Genomic DNA, 17861 nt, shown 5'->3' with positions numbered 1-17861 from the left:
AGTTAGTATCCAAAATACATAAAGAACTTACACAACAACGTAAATCCCAAATGATCCAATTAAAAAATAGGCAGAAGACATGAACAGACATTTCTTCAAAGACAACATTGGGATGGCCAACACACACATGAAAAGATGCTCAACATCGCTAATCATCAGGGAAATACAAAGCAAAACCATAAAGAGATATCACCTCACATTTGTCAGAATAGCTAAGAAACAACAAGTGTTGGTGAGGTGGTGGAGGAAAAGGAAGCTTCATGCACTCTTAGTGGAAATGCAGCCACTGTTAAAAAACAGTATGGAGGTTCCTCAAAAAAATTAAAAATAGAGCTACTATAAGATCCAATAACTTCACTACTGGGTATTTACCCAAATAATATGAAAACATCAATTTGCAAAGATATGTGCATGCTTAACATTTATTACAGCATTATCTACAATAGCCAAATTATGGAAGAAGCCGAAGTGTCCATCAATAGATAAAGAAGACGTGGTGTGGGGGGCACCTGGGTGGCTCAGTCAGTTGAGCATCTGACTCAGTTTCAGCTCAGGTCATGATCTCAGAGTTTGTGGGACTGAGCCCAGTGTCGGGCCCTGCACTGACAGCATGGACCCTGCTTGGGATTCCCTCTCTTCTTCTCTCTCTGCCCCTCCCCTGTTCATGCTTGTGTGCGCTCTCTCTTTCTCTCTCAAAATAAATAAACTTAAAAAAAAAAAAGATGTGTGTACACACACACACACACACACACACACACACATGCACACACACACCACACACAGTGGAATATTACTCAGCCATCAGAAAGAATGATATATTGCCATTTGTGACAACATGGAAGGATCTAAAGGGTATAATGCTGCCTTTCAGCCAGAACAACCATCTTCCAGTAATTCACCAAAATGACCAACACAAAGGGAAAAAGGAGAGGTGCATGCTATATGTTCTTTAGACCTTTTGGAAAACATGGAGTTGTTCCCTCAGCCACATACATAGGAATCTACAAGAAAGGTGATATTGTGGACATCAAGGGAATGGGCACTGTTCAAAAAAGAACACCCCACAAACGTTACCATGGCAAAACTGGAAGAGTCTACAGTGTTAGCCAGCATGTTATTGGCGTTTTTGTAAACAAGGGCAAGATTCTTACCAAGAGAATTAATGCATGTAGTGAGCATATTAAGCACTCAAAGAGCTGAGATAGCTTCCTACAGTGTGTGAAGGAAAATGACCAGAAAAAGAAGGAAGCCAAAGAGAAAGGTACTTGGGTTCAGCTGATGAAAGGCACCAGCCTGCCCCACCCAGAGAAGCATACTTTGTGAGAACCAATGGAAAGGAGCTTGAGCTCCATTGAGCTCCAAAGGAGCCCATTCCCTATGAATTTAAAAAAGGGTATAATGCTCAGTGAAATAAATCAGAGAAAGACAAATACCATATGATTTTACTCATATGTAGAATTTAAGAAACAAAGGAAAAAAAGAGAAAACAGAAAAACCCTGTTAAATATAGAGAACAAACTGATGGTTACCTGAGGGGAGGGGGATTGGAGGACGGGTAAAATAGGTGAAGGGGATTAAGAGTACACTTATGATGAGCACTGAGTAATGTATAGGACTGTTGACTCACTGTATTGTACAACTGAAATTAATAAACACTATATGCTAATCATACTGGAATTAATTTTTTTAAAAAAACAACAAAGTATGGTTATCTTTAACAGAAGCAATTAGGCTTTTACAATCCTGAAGTGGATTTCCTTTTATTAACTGTGGGTCAGAGGAGGCAGGGGCTAAGTGCACTGGGTATTCTGTGCTATTACAAAGGGTGAGACCCTCAGAGTGCCAGTGTGGGTGGATCCGAGGTTTAGAGGGACCAACAGCAGTGCTTTAGGCCAAGGTATTTGGAGGATCTCTATAAATTTTGAGAGGTGGGTCTAAATAGTGCTGTTTGAAGATGGTATGCACAATGGAAGTGTTGTAAAACCAGCCAAACCACACAGAATTATAAACACATCTGTAAAATAGTAAAACAGTAAAACAGGTTCCCTGATCACTATGAAGTTTGAGAGGGGTTCCCCAGGTATAATCTTTTCAAACAGAAGCATTAGCCTGTCTATAAGAGAAAGCTTCGGTCCAGTGAGAAAACATACAAACCATTACTAAAACACATTTAGCCATGAGAGGGGAGGTTGTATAAAATCCATTTGTAGGAACAGGTTTCTCTGGATAGTAGGCACTTTGGACAGCCTCATTAACTTTTCTTTACCAAAACTGGTTCATAAATGCCATCCTCTGTCAGCATGGTTCAATGCATGTACAGCGGGAAATACGGGAAATTTTAGAATTTCTGGTAAGGCCAGATTGTTATTTGGTTCAAACCAGGGTTCTATTTTTATGCAGCCAACAATTATTATTATGGAGCCAATATTGTTTTTCCCTCTCTAGGGCCAGCTATTAGGCATCTCTTACCAATTTTTCCAAAATTATCATTTGGGAGAACAGCCCGTTGAGCTGTGGCAGAGGTTTGGCTATTGATTTCCTTGAGAGTAGCAATTTTGGCAGAAATATCAGTGAGGTGGATTACTTTGGCCTACAGGGAGTGAGTCTGGAATGCCCAGGAACCTTAAGAGTCAGGTGGGTCGACAAAAATATGGCATCTAATACATTTTGGACATAGGAGCCATTTTAAATTCTATTTCCATTGGAAGTAAGGACATCCCATTGTTTCCATAATATTCCAAAGTCATACCAACTAACAGTATAAATGCTTGTGGTTTTACCCTTGGCTACAGTAGAAATTCAAGTAAAGCCATAGGCGTCAGCATGTTGGGCTGAAGTATACAAAATATAAAGGTGCTGTTTCAAGGACTTCAAAAGGAGTTGCACTAGGATATTCAGTATCCTACTTATCATGTTTATCCTTTAGGTAAGGACCATCAGTCAGTAAACCATGAAAAACCTGCACTCACAGCAGTTTCATATAAATTGCCACAGGGATTCAAAGGTAATCTGTCAGCACCAAGCAGTCATGAGGGGTTTCGCCTGGATGCAAATGTAGTCCTTATTCTCAGATCAGGTGCCTCAATGATCAAACCTGAGTTTGAGCAAACTGCAGTTTTTCTTTGTAGACTTTAAGTCCTTTGAAGTCCAAAAGTTTGAGGGGCCTCTGGGTGGCTCAGTCGGTTAAGCCACCAACTTCAGCTCAGCTCATGATCTCACGGTCTGTGAGTTTGAGCCCCACATCTGGTTCTGTGCTGACCGCTCAGAGCCTGGAGCCTGCTTTGGATTCTATGTCTCCCTCTCTCTCTGGCCCTCCCCCACTCATTCTCTGTTTCTCTCGCTCTCAAAAATAAACAAACATTAAAAATTTAAAAAGGGGCGCCTGCGTGGGTCAGTCGGTTGAGCGTCCGACTTTGGCTCAAGTCATGATCTCACAGCTCGTGGGTTCGAGTCCTGCGTCGTGCTCTGTGCTGACAGCTTGGAGCCTGAAGCCTGCTTTGAATTGTGTCTCCCTCTCTCTCTGTCCCTAACCCACTTGCATTGTGACTTTGTCTCTCTCAAAAATAAATAATAAACGTTAAAAATTAAAAAAGTTTGAACAGGTATATTCTTCCTGTGGAGCAGTTTGAAAAGAGGAGCAGAAAAGCAAATTGTCTACATATTGTAACAGGATAGAGCCTGCATAAAACTTTATCACATCCAAATCAGCTTTTAAGTTTCATGAAAAGTAAAAAGGACTGTTCAAGAAACGCTGGGGCATCACTGTTCAGGTATATTTCCCTTCTTTCCAAGTAAAAGCCAAAAGATATTGGCTATCCTCACCAGCTGGAATACTAAAAACATGCTGCATAGATCAATTACTCACTTAAGAATTTGCTATCAGTGGGAATTGATGTTAGTGGCATGTGGGTGTTAGAAGCCACAGGGTGCCAAGGAATAACAAGGTTATTTATTGCTGGCAGGTCCTAGACAAACCTCCATCCTCAGACGTTGGGTTTTCTCATAGGTAAAGAGGGGTATTACAGGCCAAGAGCAGGATAAGGAAGCCCCAAGCCTTGTAATATCCTATAATGGGCTTGATGTCTCCTTGAGAGGTTTATTTATAGGGTGTTAATTATACGAGAGGGTTTAAGAGGTCTATTTGAATCTTGATGGGAGGTTCACTGTGCATCTTGCCGATGTCAACTGAGGCTTTTGCCCATAAAAAGGAGGGTAGCTCAGCCAATAGAAGCTAATTTAATTTCCCTGATTGGCTTTTATTACTATTGTCAAATTCAAGAATTATTTCCCCCTTTTGGGAAATATTTTGGCATGATACTTATCTAAGAAATCTCAGCCCAATAAATGCATAGGGGTGGAATAACTAAGGAGAAAAAGGGTATGTCTCCAAGGGCCTAGACAAAAGGGAAAAGGTTCAGAAATAGGATCCTGTTGAGGTTTTTTAGAGATACCCACTATTTTAACTGTTTTAGTGCTCTAAGGCACTGCTTTGTAGCAATAGGGTTAAACCCTGAGAGTGTAGCTCTGGGGTCAATAAGAACAGAGAGATTTTCATTCCCAGTCTGGGCAGTGGTTTCTCTGAAGCCAATTAAGAGGGAGGATTGAGAAGAGCCCCTATAATTCCTTGGAGCTCTGTCACTGGGAATTAAGAGGACATTGGAAAGACCAACTAGAAGGCTGAAGGTACTTGCAACACTTAAATTCATAAAAATCTTTTTTCCCCAATGTCCTGGCTCTCTGCAGTAACAACAGAAACTAAGGGTTGTTTTTTGTTTGTTTGTTTGTTTGTTTTTCATTTTGTTTAGGGGGCTTCATTTGCTGGAGTTGAAAATCGAGAATTTTAGCAGTCTTTTAGGTGATTCGTCTAAGATGTGAGCGAGCAGATTTGCCAAATTAACTAAATCTGTAATGGTGAGTTTCCTGTTTCATCCTGATCCTTTTAACTAAAAGAGAAAGATCCCAGGTAAGCCCATTAATAAACAGAACTAAATGCTACCCAGGTAGATTCAACATCTAAAGGAAGATGAAAAAATTCTTAAAATACAATTTGGAGTTGATTGTAAATAGTCATGAACAGGTTCATGAGGCTTCTGTGTGGAAGCCTGAATCTTGTTTCAATTAGCAGGTTTAACAAAAGCTACCCTAATTGCTCGGTAGAGATTTCCAGTGAGTGTTCTACCCTGTTGCCAAAAGTTAGGGGTTTCTCTAAATCCCCTTCAGGATGTTACCTCGGGGCTAGTTTCATCCAATCTTTGGCCTGGTCCTCACCACCAAGCAGGTGAACTAATATAAATCTGAGAAATGAAGTTAAGTCTGAAAAACGATGCTAAATTCTTCAGCAAATTTATGGGGGTCGTCAGTCACTTTAGGAAACTTCATGACTCACACACAATTCGGTCTTAGTCCAGGGAAAATAAGAAACTTGGGTTTTTTTTAGATCCTCAAAAGACTTCACTTTAAAGAGGAAGGTTTTAACAGGCTCAGGAGAGGAAGGAGGGGAGAGAGATTCCTGTCTGCAAAGAGGGAGGGGAAAGGGGCCTCAGAAGCCATTTTGATTCCTTTCAATTGTTGGTTTGCCTCAGATTAGAAATAGTATCTTGCAAAGAGGCAAACTTAGAATCCTGAAAATATCTGGGAGCCTCAGGGTACAATTTAATATAAGCATCGCATTCAGTTTTTTGCTTTGTTTTAGAGCCTCAGCTTTCTAATTTAATTTTGAGTAAAACCAGTTTGGGGAGATAGAAATTCCCCATAACAGCCATTGATGTTCTAAATTTTGGTTAAGTCAGTCCATTTAGTTATAAATGCGTGCAGGGAGGGACCATTGTTTTAAAACAAAACCAGCCAGAGTCTGGTGGGGGGCGGGGGGCACCCTCAAAGCATTCTGATGACTGGAATCCCATTTCATGGAGGTTTTTCTCTAGAGCAAAGAGAAAAATTTCTAAACAGCAGTTTTAATAGATACAGCCTGGTTCCAAAAGGAATCAAACCAAAGGCCAGCACAGTTCCAGTAGAAACAGTCTGGTTCCAAACAGGAGTCCCACCAAAGGCCAAATGAGTATTCTCATACAAAGAAAAAAAAAAAAAAAAAAAGACAAACAAACAAAAGCCAAGGCCTTAAAACAAATCCCAAATAATGCCTGGAGAATTCAAACACAAAGCATGGAGCTCGAAATCCAGGATAAAACTTACCCTCAAACCCCAGGGTGGGCGAGAAAGCAGTGAACCCAGGCTCTCTGGGTACCAGCACCCATTTGCTCACCACCTTCAGAGCTGTTGGGGGTCTTCTCTAGATCCCACTTCTGCTCACTAAGTAATATTAACCTTGAAAATAAAACTGCCAGCTATTTTACCAGCAAAAAAAAAAAAAAGTGTTTTTTCGGGAATAGCAGAGAATTGCAAACCAGGACAAACAGGCTACAGCAAAACCATAGGCAGATCCACAGAACAAAGGAGAAAAAAAGTACTCTTTTATGGAGGAAAAGGAGAAGTTAGGAAGGCTGTTAAAAACAGTCAATCGGAGTAAACTAGGAGTCTGAAGTATAGTGGCCTTTCATTGGCTAAGTTGTAACGACGTCTCATTGGCTGGGCTGTTGCCAGGGAGGAAGAAAGCCTTTCTTCCCCCTGCTAGGGTAGTAGAGTGGTATCCACAGGCGAGGTGCCCCAGCTCTCCTCGTTGATAAGGAGTGGTCAGTGTGAGAGCTCCCCCTGCTTGGCCTCCTGACTCCATTCCAAAGGAGGTTTCCTTCTGATTTTCACAGGACTAAGTCTTTCCTCGTTCAACAGGAGTTGAACCAGGAGTCATCAAACTCTAGGTGTCACGTGGTTTTCATCCTGCCCGCCAAAGGGTGTTTGATTAGTTCCCAAAAGCCTTAGACATTGTTAGGTGGGCGAAAGGAAAAATTAAAGACCGATTTTTACCGCCCTTCTTGGGTTGTTTTGAGGTACCTAACAGAAAGGGCTGGTAGATAGGGAAAAGCAAAGGTAAGCAGAACATCCTGCCTTCCAATGTACTGTTGTAGGTCTGAGATTCTTTCAAACTAAATATTCATTTTCTTGCAAAACGATGGAACGTGCTGCTTGGGAAATACCTCATCATCCTACTTCCTTGCTAGTGTGCCCAGAGTGCCACCCAAGGGGCACAGCAGGGCAATGAAACAAATTTGCATTTGAGGTCAGACCTGGGTTTGAATGCCTGCCTGCCTCTTTCGGGCAGGCACTAACTGTGAGACCTGGGAGGTTACTCAACCTCTCCGAGTTTCCTCATCATCGGCTGAAGGCAGGCCCTCAGGGAGTGGTCAAGGTGGGTGACTACACCCACACCACCTCTTCTTAGGGCTCAGTTTTGCTTTTCTTACAGGGCCACGAGGACCGGACATGGAGGGGCAGGGGAGAGGCACTGACCTCGAAGTCAGGGTGGTGGCGGATGGGTTGGCACAACGCTGGATCCTGGCAAGGGCAGCGGGCCCCTGCCCAGAGTGGCAGCACCAGCAGCAGCAGCAGAGCGAGCCCAGGAATGCCACGTGGCCGGCGGGCGAGGAGGCACAGGCGACAGAGCAGCGGCAGGGCCATGACGGCAGTCACTGCCCGGCAGGAGTATGTTCCTCCAACTGGTGGCTCAGGTCCAGCCTCTCAGCAAGGCAGACCCTGCCTCAGGGCAGAGGTGATGGTGTGGGAGGGGCTGAGCAGTCTGGGCCACTGGGGACATGAAGGTCGGGTGAAGGAGAAAGGCCGTGGTGAACATCTCCCTTGGCAAGCCAGTGCCTCATGCCCCCAGCAGACCTGCTGACTCAATCAAGTAAATATCATCACTCCCGCAAACTCACAGACACCCCCTCAGCACTCTACACCTGTCTTTGTGTCGTGGCCTTTGTACTCCTCGTGCAGTATAAACGTGGAAGCAGTCCCCCAAATGAGAAGCAGGGGGCTTTGAAAGAGATGACTGAGCAACATGGTTGGAATGGTGCGGGTTAGGGAGCTCTCCTGTGGTGCTCTGAAACCGGCCCCCATTCACAGAGGGCAGGGAGAGACCAAAGACAGAGGCAGCCACTCCAGGTTGCTAGGTGGCAGTTTTAACAAAACAGCAAAGGGAACTTACATACGAGGCTCCTCTTGGACAGCGGCAAGACGAAGGGATCCCTGTGGCTGCCCTCCACGTCTTAAAAAGCTTATCAAGAGGCCCTAACTGGGCTCAGGCACATAATACCGTGCAGATGTTTTTACCACCACATCACCACCTCAAGGTTATGTCCTTGGAGCAGCCTCTGGGAGCAGGAAAGGCAAGCGGAACCTGTATTCCAAGGACAGGGGCACGGGTGAGGAGCCTCAGAGTGCTCACAGGTCAACGGGCAGGCGGGCATGTCTTTTTGATGACATTCCCCAATGCGCCACCCTCAGTAACAGGCTCTTACAATCTCACATGCCTGAAGGGTCAGCAAGGGGTTTCATTAACGTGGAGGTGGCTCTTTTGATGGCTATCTGCTGCATTGGAGGAGGATGCCACAGCAACAATACAGGCACCTGTTAGAGAAAACACAGATTAAGACAATAATTCCCCAAATTAGTGACACCTCTTTCTATTAAGAGCCCTAGGATCCAAGCCATTGATTTAGTCAATCTTCTAGCCTGGGGTTGGATCACTCAGGGCATTTTCACCTGTGTCCTCATGTGATTCGATAAAGATCTACATTAGCATACTCATAAGGTATGAGCTCAGAACATTTTGGTGCCTCACAAGGCACCTCCTTGTGAGGTAGTAATAATGTCCAAGGACATCCTATTTTAGAAGATAGTTTTGCTTGGGGTGACTCAGTCAGTTAAGCGTCCAACTTCGGCTTGGGTTATGATCTCACGGTTCGTGAGTTTGAGTCCCGTGTCGGGCTCTGTGCTGACAGCTCAGAGCCTGGAGACTGCTTCAGATTCTGTTCCTCCCTCTCTCTCCCTGCCCCTCCCCTGCTCTCACTCTGTCTCTCTCTCAAAAATAAGTAATAAACACTAAAAAAATTTTTTTTAAAAAGAAGACAGTTTTTCTCACTAGAGTCATTTCAGTGTTCAGTAAGGACAGGTTTTTTTTTGGTTTTGGTTTTGGTTTTTTGGCTATCGTTCAGGGCGTGCTGACTGAATTTAGTAAGGACTTCTGTGTATGCTATACCATCCTCCAGGCCTATGGAGGGAGCAAAGACAGTAGCCAAATAATCATACCAGTGAAAGACAGTGTCTACCTGGCCTTGAGGAGAGGGAGGTTGGCAGCTTTAGGAACCTGACTTAGTTGTGCACACTACACATGTTGGCCCTGGGGGGCAGTACTGTGAGGTGTGACGAGATAGACCGAGGACAGGATTTGCCAGAAGAGGAACCCCCATCTTCTCTTCTCTCTCAGGCTGTACGTTCTGTTTCAGACACAGTACATTTCAACAGGTCCGGCTTGCGGCAAGACAAGGGGACCCCGGTGGAGACTGGGCAGTTTCTCCCCACCCAGGAATTTGAAGGAACTCACCAGCCCTGGCGGTATGCCCTGTTGCAGTTTCCAGTAAATCATTCCTTTCCCAGGTGTGACGGGGCTTGGCATTCTCAGCATATAGCATATTGATCCACAGTGGAGAGCTGGGGCAACGGCTGTTTCCCGTCATTTCCACACATTTTTCGTGTTGGGGGCCTTGCCAGGGGTCCCCAGTCTGGCATATGGGGCAACTGGCCCTGCTCACTGAGTATCCAAATGTATTATTCCACCTGGTTTTATCTGTTAACAATTTAACATGCTGTCTTAATATGTTTTCTTTCTACCAACCCTGCCGCTGGTGGATTATAGAGGAGATGAAACCTCCATTTAATGTCATTTTTTTTTTGCCCAGTCTTATACAGCATGACCTTTGAAATGTGACCACCACGCCCGACCCCAGTTGCTATCTGATGAAGGTGTCCATAAATGGCACTCACTCTCTCTAATCTAATCTCCTTATGGTGGCAGCCTGTTTTGCATTGCTGCAGGGGATGGCTTGGGTCAGGCCAGATGCTGCGTCCACAGAAACCAGGGCATATTTAGAACCCTCACTTGGAGGGGACCAATACGATCAACTGGCCAGTCTCTCACTGGTTGGGAACTCCAGTGAATGGCCCCAGATTCTTTCAGCAGTTGCCTTGGGTGTTTAGAACACACGGGATAGCCTGTCACTTCATTAGCAATGTCACTGTACTTCAAAGGCAATTTTGGCATCTTTGGCAATACACCATCCCACCTGGGCCTCGTGATGGCCATTCTTTCTGTGCACCCAGTCTGCTGTATCTACTGCAGGGTCTTTAGCTAAAGCTTGTACCTGAAACAAGGGGGCATCAGCTTCCGGATTACCAGAGGGGGTTGTCAGTGCCTCATGAGCTGGGACATGGAAAACAGTGAGGGCTGCCACCAACTGTAGGTTCATGTCTCAGGAGCTCTCCTGGGGTGCTCTGAAACCGGCCCCCATGCACAGAGGGCAGGGAGAGACCAAAGACAGAGGCAGCCACTCCAGGTTGCTAGGTGGCAGTTTTAAGAACAGCAAAGAGAACTTACATACGAGGCTCCTCTTGGACAGCAGCAAGACGAATGGATCCCTGTGGCTGCCCTCTACGTCTGCTTCAGATTCTGTGCCTCCCTCTCTCTCCCTGCACATAATACCGTGCAGATGTTTTTACCACCACATCACCACCTCAAGGTTATGTCCTTGGAGCAGCCTCTGGGAGCAGGAAAGGCAAGCGGAACCTGTATTCCAAGGACAGGGGCACGGGTGAGGAGCCTCCAATCACCTGGGTCCAGCTCATGGGTCAACTGGCAGTTAACATCTTTTTTGATCATGTCCCCCAGTGAATGGCTAAAAGATTTTTAAGATACAGATATTTGTTCTGAATACAAGCATCTAATTTTGCTTCCTCTCATGCTTAAACTCCAGTAAAAACTTAAGCCCACAAGGACAAGATGACAGCAACCTCGTTTTGGAAGCTGGAAAGCATGAGAGGTAAGTACCCCAAACCCCAAAAGTATGGAAAGCTGAGAAACAACCCAGTTTAAACCACAGAATCCTTAAAATGTTCCAGAACTGCAAGAGGTACCTCAAGAATTAGAGTAAAGGGGGAATAGGGAGAGGCTGTCTGAAAATAAGGGGAATATGGTGAAAGCTGCTTAATAAGCAGATCATTTCTCCAGGCTTATGTCTCTAGGCAACTATCTCTCTCCCATCTCGACTGAAGTCTGGAGGTTTCATTCTCTGGAGTGGGTAAATTCTCTAATGTCCTTCCAGGAGAAAGATAAGAAAATTGGGAGAGCAGTCCAGCAGATAAGAAATCATCAATTAAGTAATTCAAGAAAAACTTCCAGGACTGAAGCACTTGAGGTTTCGGAATGAAAAGGCCAAGAATAGATCCTAAAAGCTTCTAGAGAAAAAAAAAAAACAAGTCACAAAAGATCAAGAATCAGAATATCATCAGATTTCTCAACAGCAACGCTTGAAGCTCAAAGACAATGAAGGAATGCATTTGAAATTCTAAAAGAGTATGGTTTCCACCTAAAATTATTAGTCAAGTGGGAAAGTCATTTCAAACGTCAAAATATTTACCTATCATACAGTCTTGCTCAAGCAACCACTAGAGAATGTGTTTTACCAAAACAAGGAAGCAAGCCATGAAAGACTAAGAGGGGTACAGAAAATAGGAGATGGCACTAGGAGCCGGGGACTTTGAGAGGTAATCAGGTCATGAAGTAGGCATCCTCCTGAATAAAATTGGTGCCCTTATAAAAAGGACTCTAGAGAGTTCCATCACCTTCCTGCTGCCTTGTGAGGACACAATGAGAAGAGAGCCATCTTTGAGCTAAGAAGTGGGCTCTCACCAGACACCAAATCTGCCAGGGACTTGCTCTTGGACTTCCCAGCCTCCAGAACTGTAAAAAATACGTGTTTGTTGTTTAAGCCACGCAGTCCTTGCTACCTCTGTTATAGCAGCCTGAGAGGACCGAGGCACCAGCTGGGGCTGATGGCGGCCAATGTAAGGACCACACTCTGAGAACCACTGCCTCAATAGATCCTGTCCTTTGGAACTTGAATATTTAGGTGGTCTTCTAAACCCAATTTGTTTTTCAAGAACTGATTACAGCTTGGTGGGATGACACCTTAGGGTTGAATCTAAGTGGCGTTTCCACGTACTGAAATCATTTTTGAGGCTAGCTCGAGCAAACATTTCAATGCAGGTGTCAGCCTGAGGTATACGGGTTAAAAATTAAATATGAAAGTAGCAGTGGGCTCTGTTCACAGTAGGTAATACCCCTTTGCTCATTTAATTCTCACAACAACCCACGAGACAGACTCAAACTAGTGTCATCTCTAGTTTACAGATGAAGGGGCACCAGAAGTTAAACAGTTTCATACAGATAGTAATGTGTGGAGCTAGGATTTGAACTTAGTGTAGCTCCAAAGGCAGGATCTTAACCATGCTATTCAGTCTCCATCCCCAAGAAGAACAAGGCTCAGGCTGGTCAGATGCCTGGGAGCCTCATCCCTCACCACCTTTGAGCAAGAATCGTCAGTTCAGATGGAGGAACACAGCCTCCTAGGGCCGTTTTCAACAACCATAGCAATGTGATTTTGGTAGATGGTAATTTAAATTAGATAACAAGACCACAGTCTGGTTCGCAGCGATGGAAAAAACAGGGTCACCATTAGGGTGACACAGTCTAAGACTCCACCACGAGAGGGTGCAGCGTGGGCCAGGATGGCTTCCAAACTCTCCATGAGCCATCCTTTCCACACTTTGAATAGAAACTCTCAGAGTCCCATCTTACATCCATCTTCCCCTCCTATAAGCGAAAGCGTTCAGCCTTTACTGGGATCTTCCAGATATAACAAGGTGACCACCCCATTGAGTAAGCAGCCCAGCATACTTTAAGGAAATAGTAATTACAAAAAGCTTCTTAACCTTGAGCTGGAAATTGTCTACTATGACCCTAACTGTTCCTAGGTTTTCCCTTGGGAACCTCCAGAGCAACTATGATAGCTTTTCCACAAGGTACTCTTCAGGCATCGAAGATGAACAACCAGTATCTCCTCCTCTTCTGCTTTCCAAAGCTTTCCTTTTTGGGGCTAAATAAATCAAATTCCCTCAACTGTTCCTCCTATAACATAGTTTCCAGACTTCTTGCCATCTCACTCATAACCTCTTTTTAATGTTTTATTTTTTATTTTTATTTTTGAGAGAGAGAGAGACAGAGAGAGAGAGACAAAGCATGAGTGGGGGAGGGGCAGAGAGAAAGGGAGGCACAGGATCTGAAGCAGGCTCCAGGCTCTGAGCCATCAGCACAGAGTTCCATGCAGGGCTCGAACTCACAAACCGCGAAATCACGACCTGAGCCGAGTTGGATGCTCAACCAACTGAGCCACCCAGGTACCCCATCACCCATAACCTTTTGTGATGAACTTGAAGGATGTGGTGCAAAGCTAATCTGTACATTCCAGGTCGGGCATGGTCTGGCCAATGCAGCATATAGCAAAATTGTTACCTCGTATGGGCTGACATGCCTTAACGCTTTCTGGGCATTAACCATGTCTTAGCTTTCTAGGCAGTGATATACCTCTTGGCTCATAATGAATTCATGATCAACTAAAACTCCTTGCTATGTCTGACAGGAAATATTGTTCAGCCAGGTCTCTTTCATCTTTTATCCATGCAGTCAGTTTGTTTCATGAAAAAGAATTTTACATTCATCTCTTAAAATCCTACCTTATTTGAGCCAGTCCATCTTGAATGCAGAGACTCAGAAGCAATGTGTCCTCGTGTACTCCAATGAGAGAAGTTTAGGAAAAACGTGACAACCTGTAAAGCCTGACTTTTTAAAATGGCTTCTCAGGGGCACCCGGGTGGCGAGTCAGTTAAGCATGACTCCTGGTTTTGGCTCAGGTCATGATCTCACGATTGGTGAATTTGAGCCCATATTGGGCTCTACGCTGATGGCTTAGAGCCTGCTTGGGATTCTCCCTCTCTCTCTGCCCCTCCCCTGCTCTTTCTCTCTCTCTCCCTTGCCCCCTCTCTCAAAATAAATAAATAAACTTAAAAAAAAAAAAAAAGGCTCTGTCTGCATGCATGGACAGCCACCAAAAAGGTGTCCACTTAGCAGCTGCCAAACAGTGGAGACCAACAGGGACAGAGGTGTCACTGCGGCTGCTGCTCCTTTGGGGGCTGCTGCTATTATTGCTGCTTTGCCTCTCCTTGCTTTTCACATCTCTCGTTTTTGAATCCCAAAGCAAGCAGAATACGTGTCAAGAAGACACTAGGATGCACAATCTTCTCATAGCATTTACAGAAATGTCTCTGACTCTCTGCAAATGTTTCTTTGACAGTTTATGTGTACGTGTCAGGGAGGGGGGTGTTTTTAAAGCTTTGAGAGTACAATCTCTTATTTTGAAAGAAGACCCACTCCTCAGAAATAATTGGGCTTTGACTTGATACAAGATCAAATGTGTGGAAAAAGGTTTATAATTTACAGTTTGCCTTTACTAAGCGATAAGAATATTTTGCAATATTATGTCATAACTGTTTTTGTTTCAAACCCCAATCTTCAAGTTCTTATTTTTTATAGTTGAAAATTCTGATTAAAATCACAAGTTATCTAACCCTGGCTCTTAGCTTTTTTTTTTTTTTTTTTTTAATATTCCTTTCCAGTGCAAGAAAAAAAAGTACCATGAGTTGTTCTAGTATGAACGAGAACCAGACAGCCGTGGCCATAATTGTACATTCCTTAAATCCCATCTCTATTGCCTGGGCAACCCTAGTTAGAGATTTTTTTTCTTCATCAATGGAAGATGTGTTCTTTCAGGATTGAAATTCACACAATTGGAAGATGTGTTCTTTCAGAATTGGTAGAGGAGTAAGACCTACCTTATATGTGTGGGACAATCTGAAATTAATTGGTGGCTCTCCAGTGGAATCTTTGAACCAAGGGAAATAAGCTATGTAGGATAGATACCTTTTGATGGGAAACAGAACCCTACTGCTGTGATTTTAAGTGAAGAAACAGAGCCACGTAAAATTTTTAAAAAGCGTCCATTCTATAATCAAAACTGAAGCCTTATTAAATGCCATCTAACAAAATTTAAAATAGGAAGTAATGGGGAACAATTAAAATGATCACGTTAAGAATTCTGAAGACAGGAAGAATTACTATGGGAAAGCAAAGGGCCTGGGCAAATGAAGTAATGGAATCATAAACAGAATGATTAACGTCCTTGAGCTCAGATTTATCAGATAACAACCAGTTGGTCATCCTGGCAACGTAAGAACCTTACTATATGGTGACTATCCACAGAAAAACATAGAAAATAGGGCCATTTAAATTACAGATTGAATTAATAATGGCAAAATAACAAAAGCCTCTTTGGTATGGAGTTTTTAAAATCACCCATTTATTTACTAATAATATTTGTGATCATTATCATATAATCAATAGCAATAGTATAAGTATTTTCAGTTGCCATGTTGCTGTATACAATGCACTTTAGTATGTATGATCCTATTAAAACACATCCAGCGGATGATCAGTCACAGATTCAGATCATTGTGTCTCTTAAGCATATTCCAAATAGATATCTGAAGTTCAGTCCTTGAATTTGGTGGCATGATTACTACCAACGTTAGTCCCTTGCCTTTGTGAAGATGCCAGGGAATTTCCTCTTCCTCCTCTCTCTCTGTCCCTTAGGGTTTTTGCTCCTTTGGCTCCGTGCATAATGTCGCCGAGGCTGCACCGCCGCTATCGGGGCTCTGGTACCACTGCTCGTATAGCCCAAGACCATCTGTGTTGGGTTTTGCTTTCTGCCAAGTGTGTTTGCTTCCGCTCTTGCTGCCGAGGCCTCCACGGCGCTTCCCGCCAGGACAGTGGCTACCAGGGTCCTTGCTGGGGCGCCTCCCTGCAGCCTCTGCGTTGCCCTTGCGCTTTGCTGGGACACCCAAGTTCCAGTTTGGGGCTTGCGCTTTCCAGGAGATGTTACAGAAAATGTTACCATTTTTTATAGAAACGTGAATGGGTTTTTCCTCTTGCTTCAATGTGGATTTCAGAATTTCACTGTTATGTATTTTTGTTTGTTTGGAGACACATGCTTATTTATGTTGGTCAAGCTTGTTAATGATGTTTTCAGTTTTAAGCTATGAATAAGATGATGATGTTGATTAGTGAAAAGGGGTCCCAGAGTAGAGTGATTAAGAGCTCAAGCTCAGTTGGGGCGCCTGGGTGTCTCCGGCTCAGGTCGTGATCTCACGGTTTGTGGGGTTGAGCTCCGCCTCCTGCTCTGTGCTGACAGCTCAGAGCCTGGAGCCTGCTTCGAGTTCTGTGTCTCCCTCTCTCTCTGCCCTTCCTCTGCTCGTGGCTTGTGCTCTCTCGTGCTCTCTCTCTCTCTCTCTCTCAAAAATCAATAAACATTGAAAACATTAAAAAAAAAAAAGTTCAAGCTCTGTCAACACACAGAGCTGGGTTCAAGTCTGCTCAATTCTAATCATTTGATTACGAGAATGTTATTTAACTCTTAGAATTTTGATTTTGTACAAAACAGGTAATAACAGTATGATTCTCACAGGATGCCTTGGGAATCATGAACAAAAATGAAATGCAGGGCGCCTGGGTGGCTCAGTCGGTTGAGCGTCCGACTTGGGCTCAGGTCATGATCTCCCCAGTTTGTGTGAGTTCGAGTCCCACGTCGGACTCTGTGCTGGCAGCTCAGAGCCTGGAGCCTGCTTCAGAGTCTGTGTCTCCTCCTCTCTCTGCCCCTCCCATGCTCATGCTCTGTCTTTCTTTGTCTCTCAATAATAAACATTGAAAAAAATTAAAAAACAAAACAAAACTAAATGCATGTAAAAGCCTTTGGACCTGACACATATCACTACTAATTTTCATTACTGTTCTTACTGGAGTATCAATTACCATATCCTACACGCAGCTAATCGTATGCTTTGTACAAATAAGCATTACATAAGTTTTGGTTTCATAATGAAATCAGTAAATGAATATTAATAGATGGTACCTCTAATATCTTATCCAGTGAAATTGTAAGATTTAAAATTTGCATATCCCTTTCTTTAAGAACAAATGTTTTCATTATTACTTTATAAAAGTTCTCCAAGGTTTATGCCATCAAAGCTAACAGAAAAGATTTCTGGCTTCAGCAAAAATTTTCTCTGATAGACCTTAAAACAAAGCAAGTGCAATCTTTTCTCCAGGGAGAAAAATCAAATGCAAGTAAATATTTATAAATAAGTATTTAAGGAGGAATAAAATAAAATCTGTCAATAGTCATCTATTCATCCACTTGTACATACTATTTAATGAATATGTGTAGAGTGTTACAATGTCCTAAACTGATTCTGGATTAATCCCTTTAAATGCATTGCTGGCTGAAGAGAAGGCTGCACTGGGCTTAAGGTTGGGATGAAAGTGGGGGGACTTGTGGGCCAGAAAGGAGCCCATTCCAAGGCTCAGTATCTCTATCGTCAAGTGGGGATGTGGCTATTCCTTCCCTGCCTTCTTTGCAGGATGCCCTCATCTTCCTGATCCCTGTGCTGGAGTGTCCCAGGGCTCCCTCTTTGACCTCTTTTCTTCTTAATCCATGCTCACTTTTTGAATAATTTCAATCAATCCCATGACTTTAAATACAATCTATATGCTTATGATTCCCAGCTTTATATCTTCACTCTAATCTCTCACTTGAGCTCCAGATTTGCACTTTTAATGGCCCACTTCGTACTGCCATTTGGGCATTAAATGGGCATCTCAAACTCACCCTGTGGAAGATGAGCTCCTGATTCCCCCCTCCCCCCACACCTGTTCCTTCTCCAATGTTCCCCATCTCAGTAATCCC

The 17861-nt window shown here is 43.7% G+C and overlaps 1 protein-coding gene across 2 annotated transcripts in view; it reads right to left on the bottom strand.

Annotated features, from left to right (window-relative positions):
- CTBS (chitobiase) overlaps positions 1-7845 on the bottom strand; it is a 41624-nt gene extending 33779 nt beyond the window's left edge. The window contains exon 1 of one of the 2 annotated variants that reach the window (XM_049616905.1): positions 7405-7845. In XM_049616905.1, coding sequence (XP_049472862.1) covers positions 7405-7572 — 168 coding nt within the window. In that variant the 5' untranslated portion in view covers positions 7573-7845. Of the gene's footprint in view, positions 1-6192; positions 6529-7404 lie in introns of those variants that run through there. The other variant, XM_049616904.1, reaches the window with a different exon arrangement.
- Between the last annotated feature and the right edge of the window lie 10016 nt (positions 7846-17861).

This window comes from Panthera uncia, assembly GCF_023721935.1.
Source record: "Panthera uncia isolate 11264 chromosome C1 unlocalized genomic scaffold, Puncia_PCG_1.0 HiC_scaffold_4, whole genome shotgun sequence".
Classification (NCBI taxonomy): domain Eukaryota; kingdom Metazoa; phylum Chordata; class Mammalia; order Carnivora; family Felidae; genus Panthera; species Panthera uncia.
This window is presented reverse-complemented; position numbering and strand designations above follow the sequence as displayed.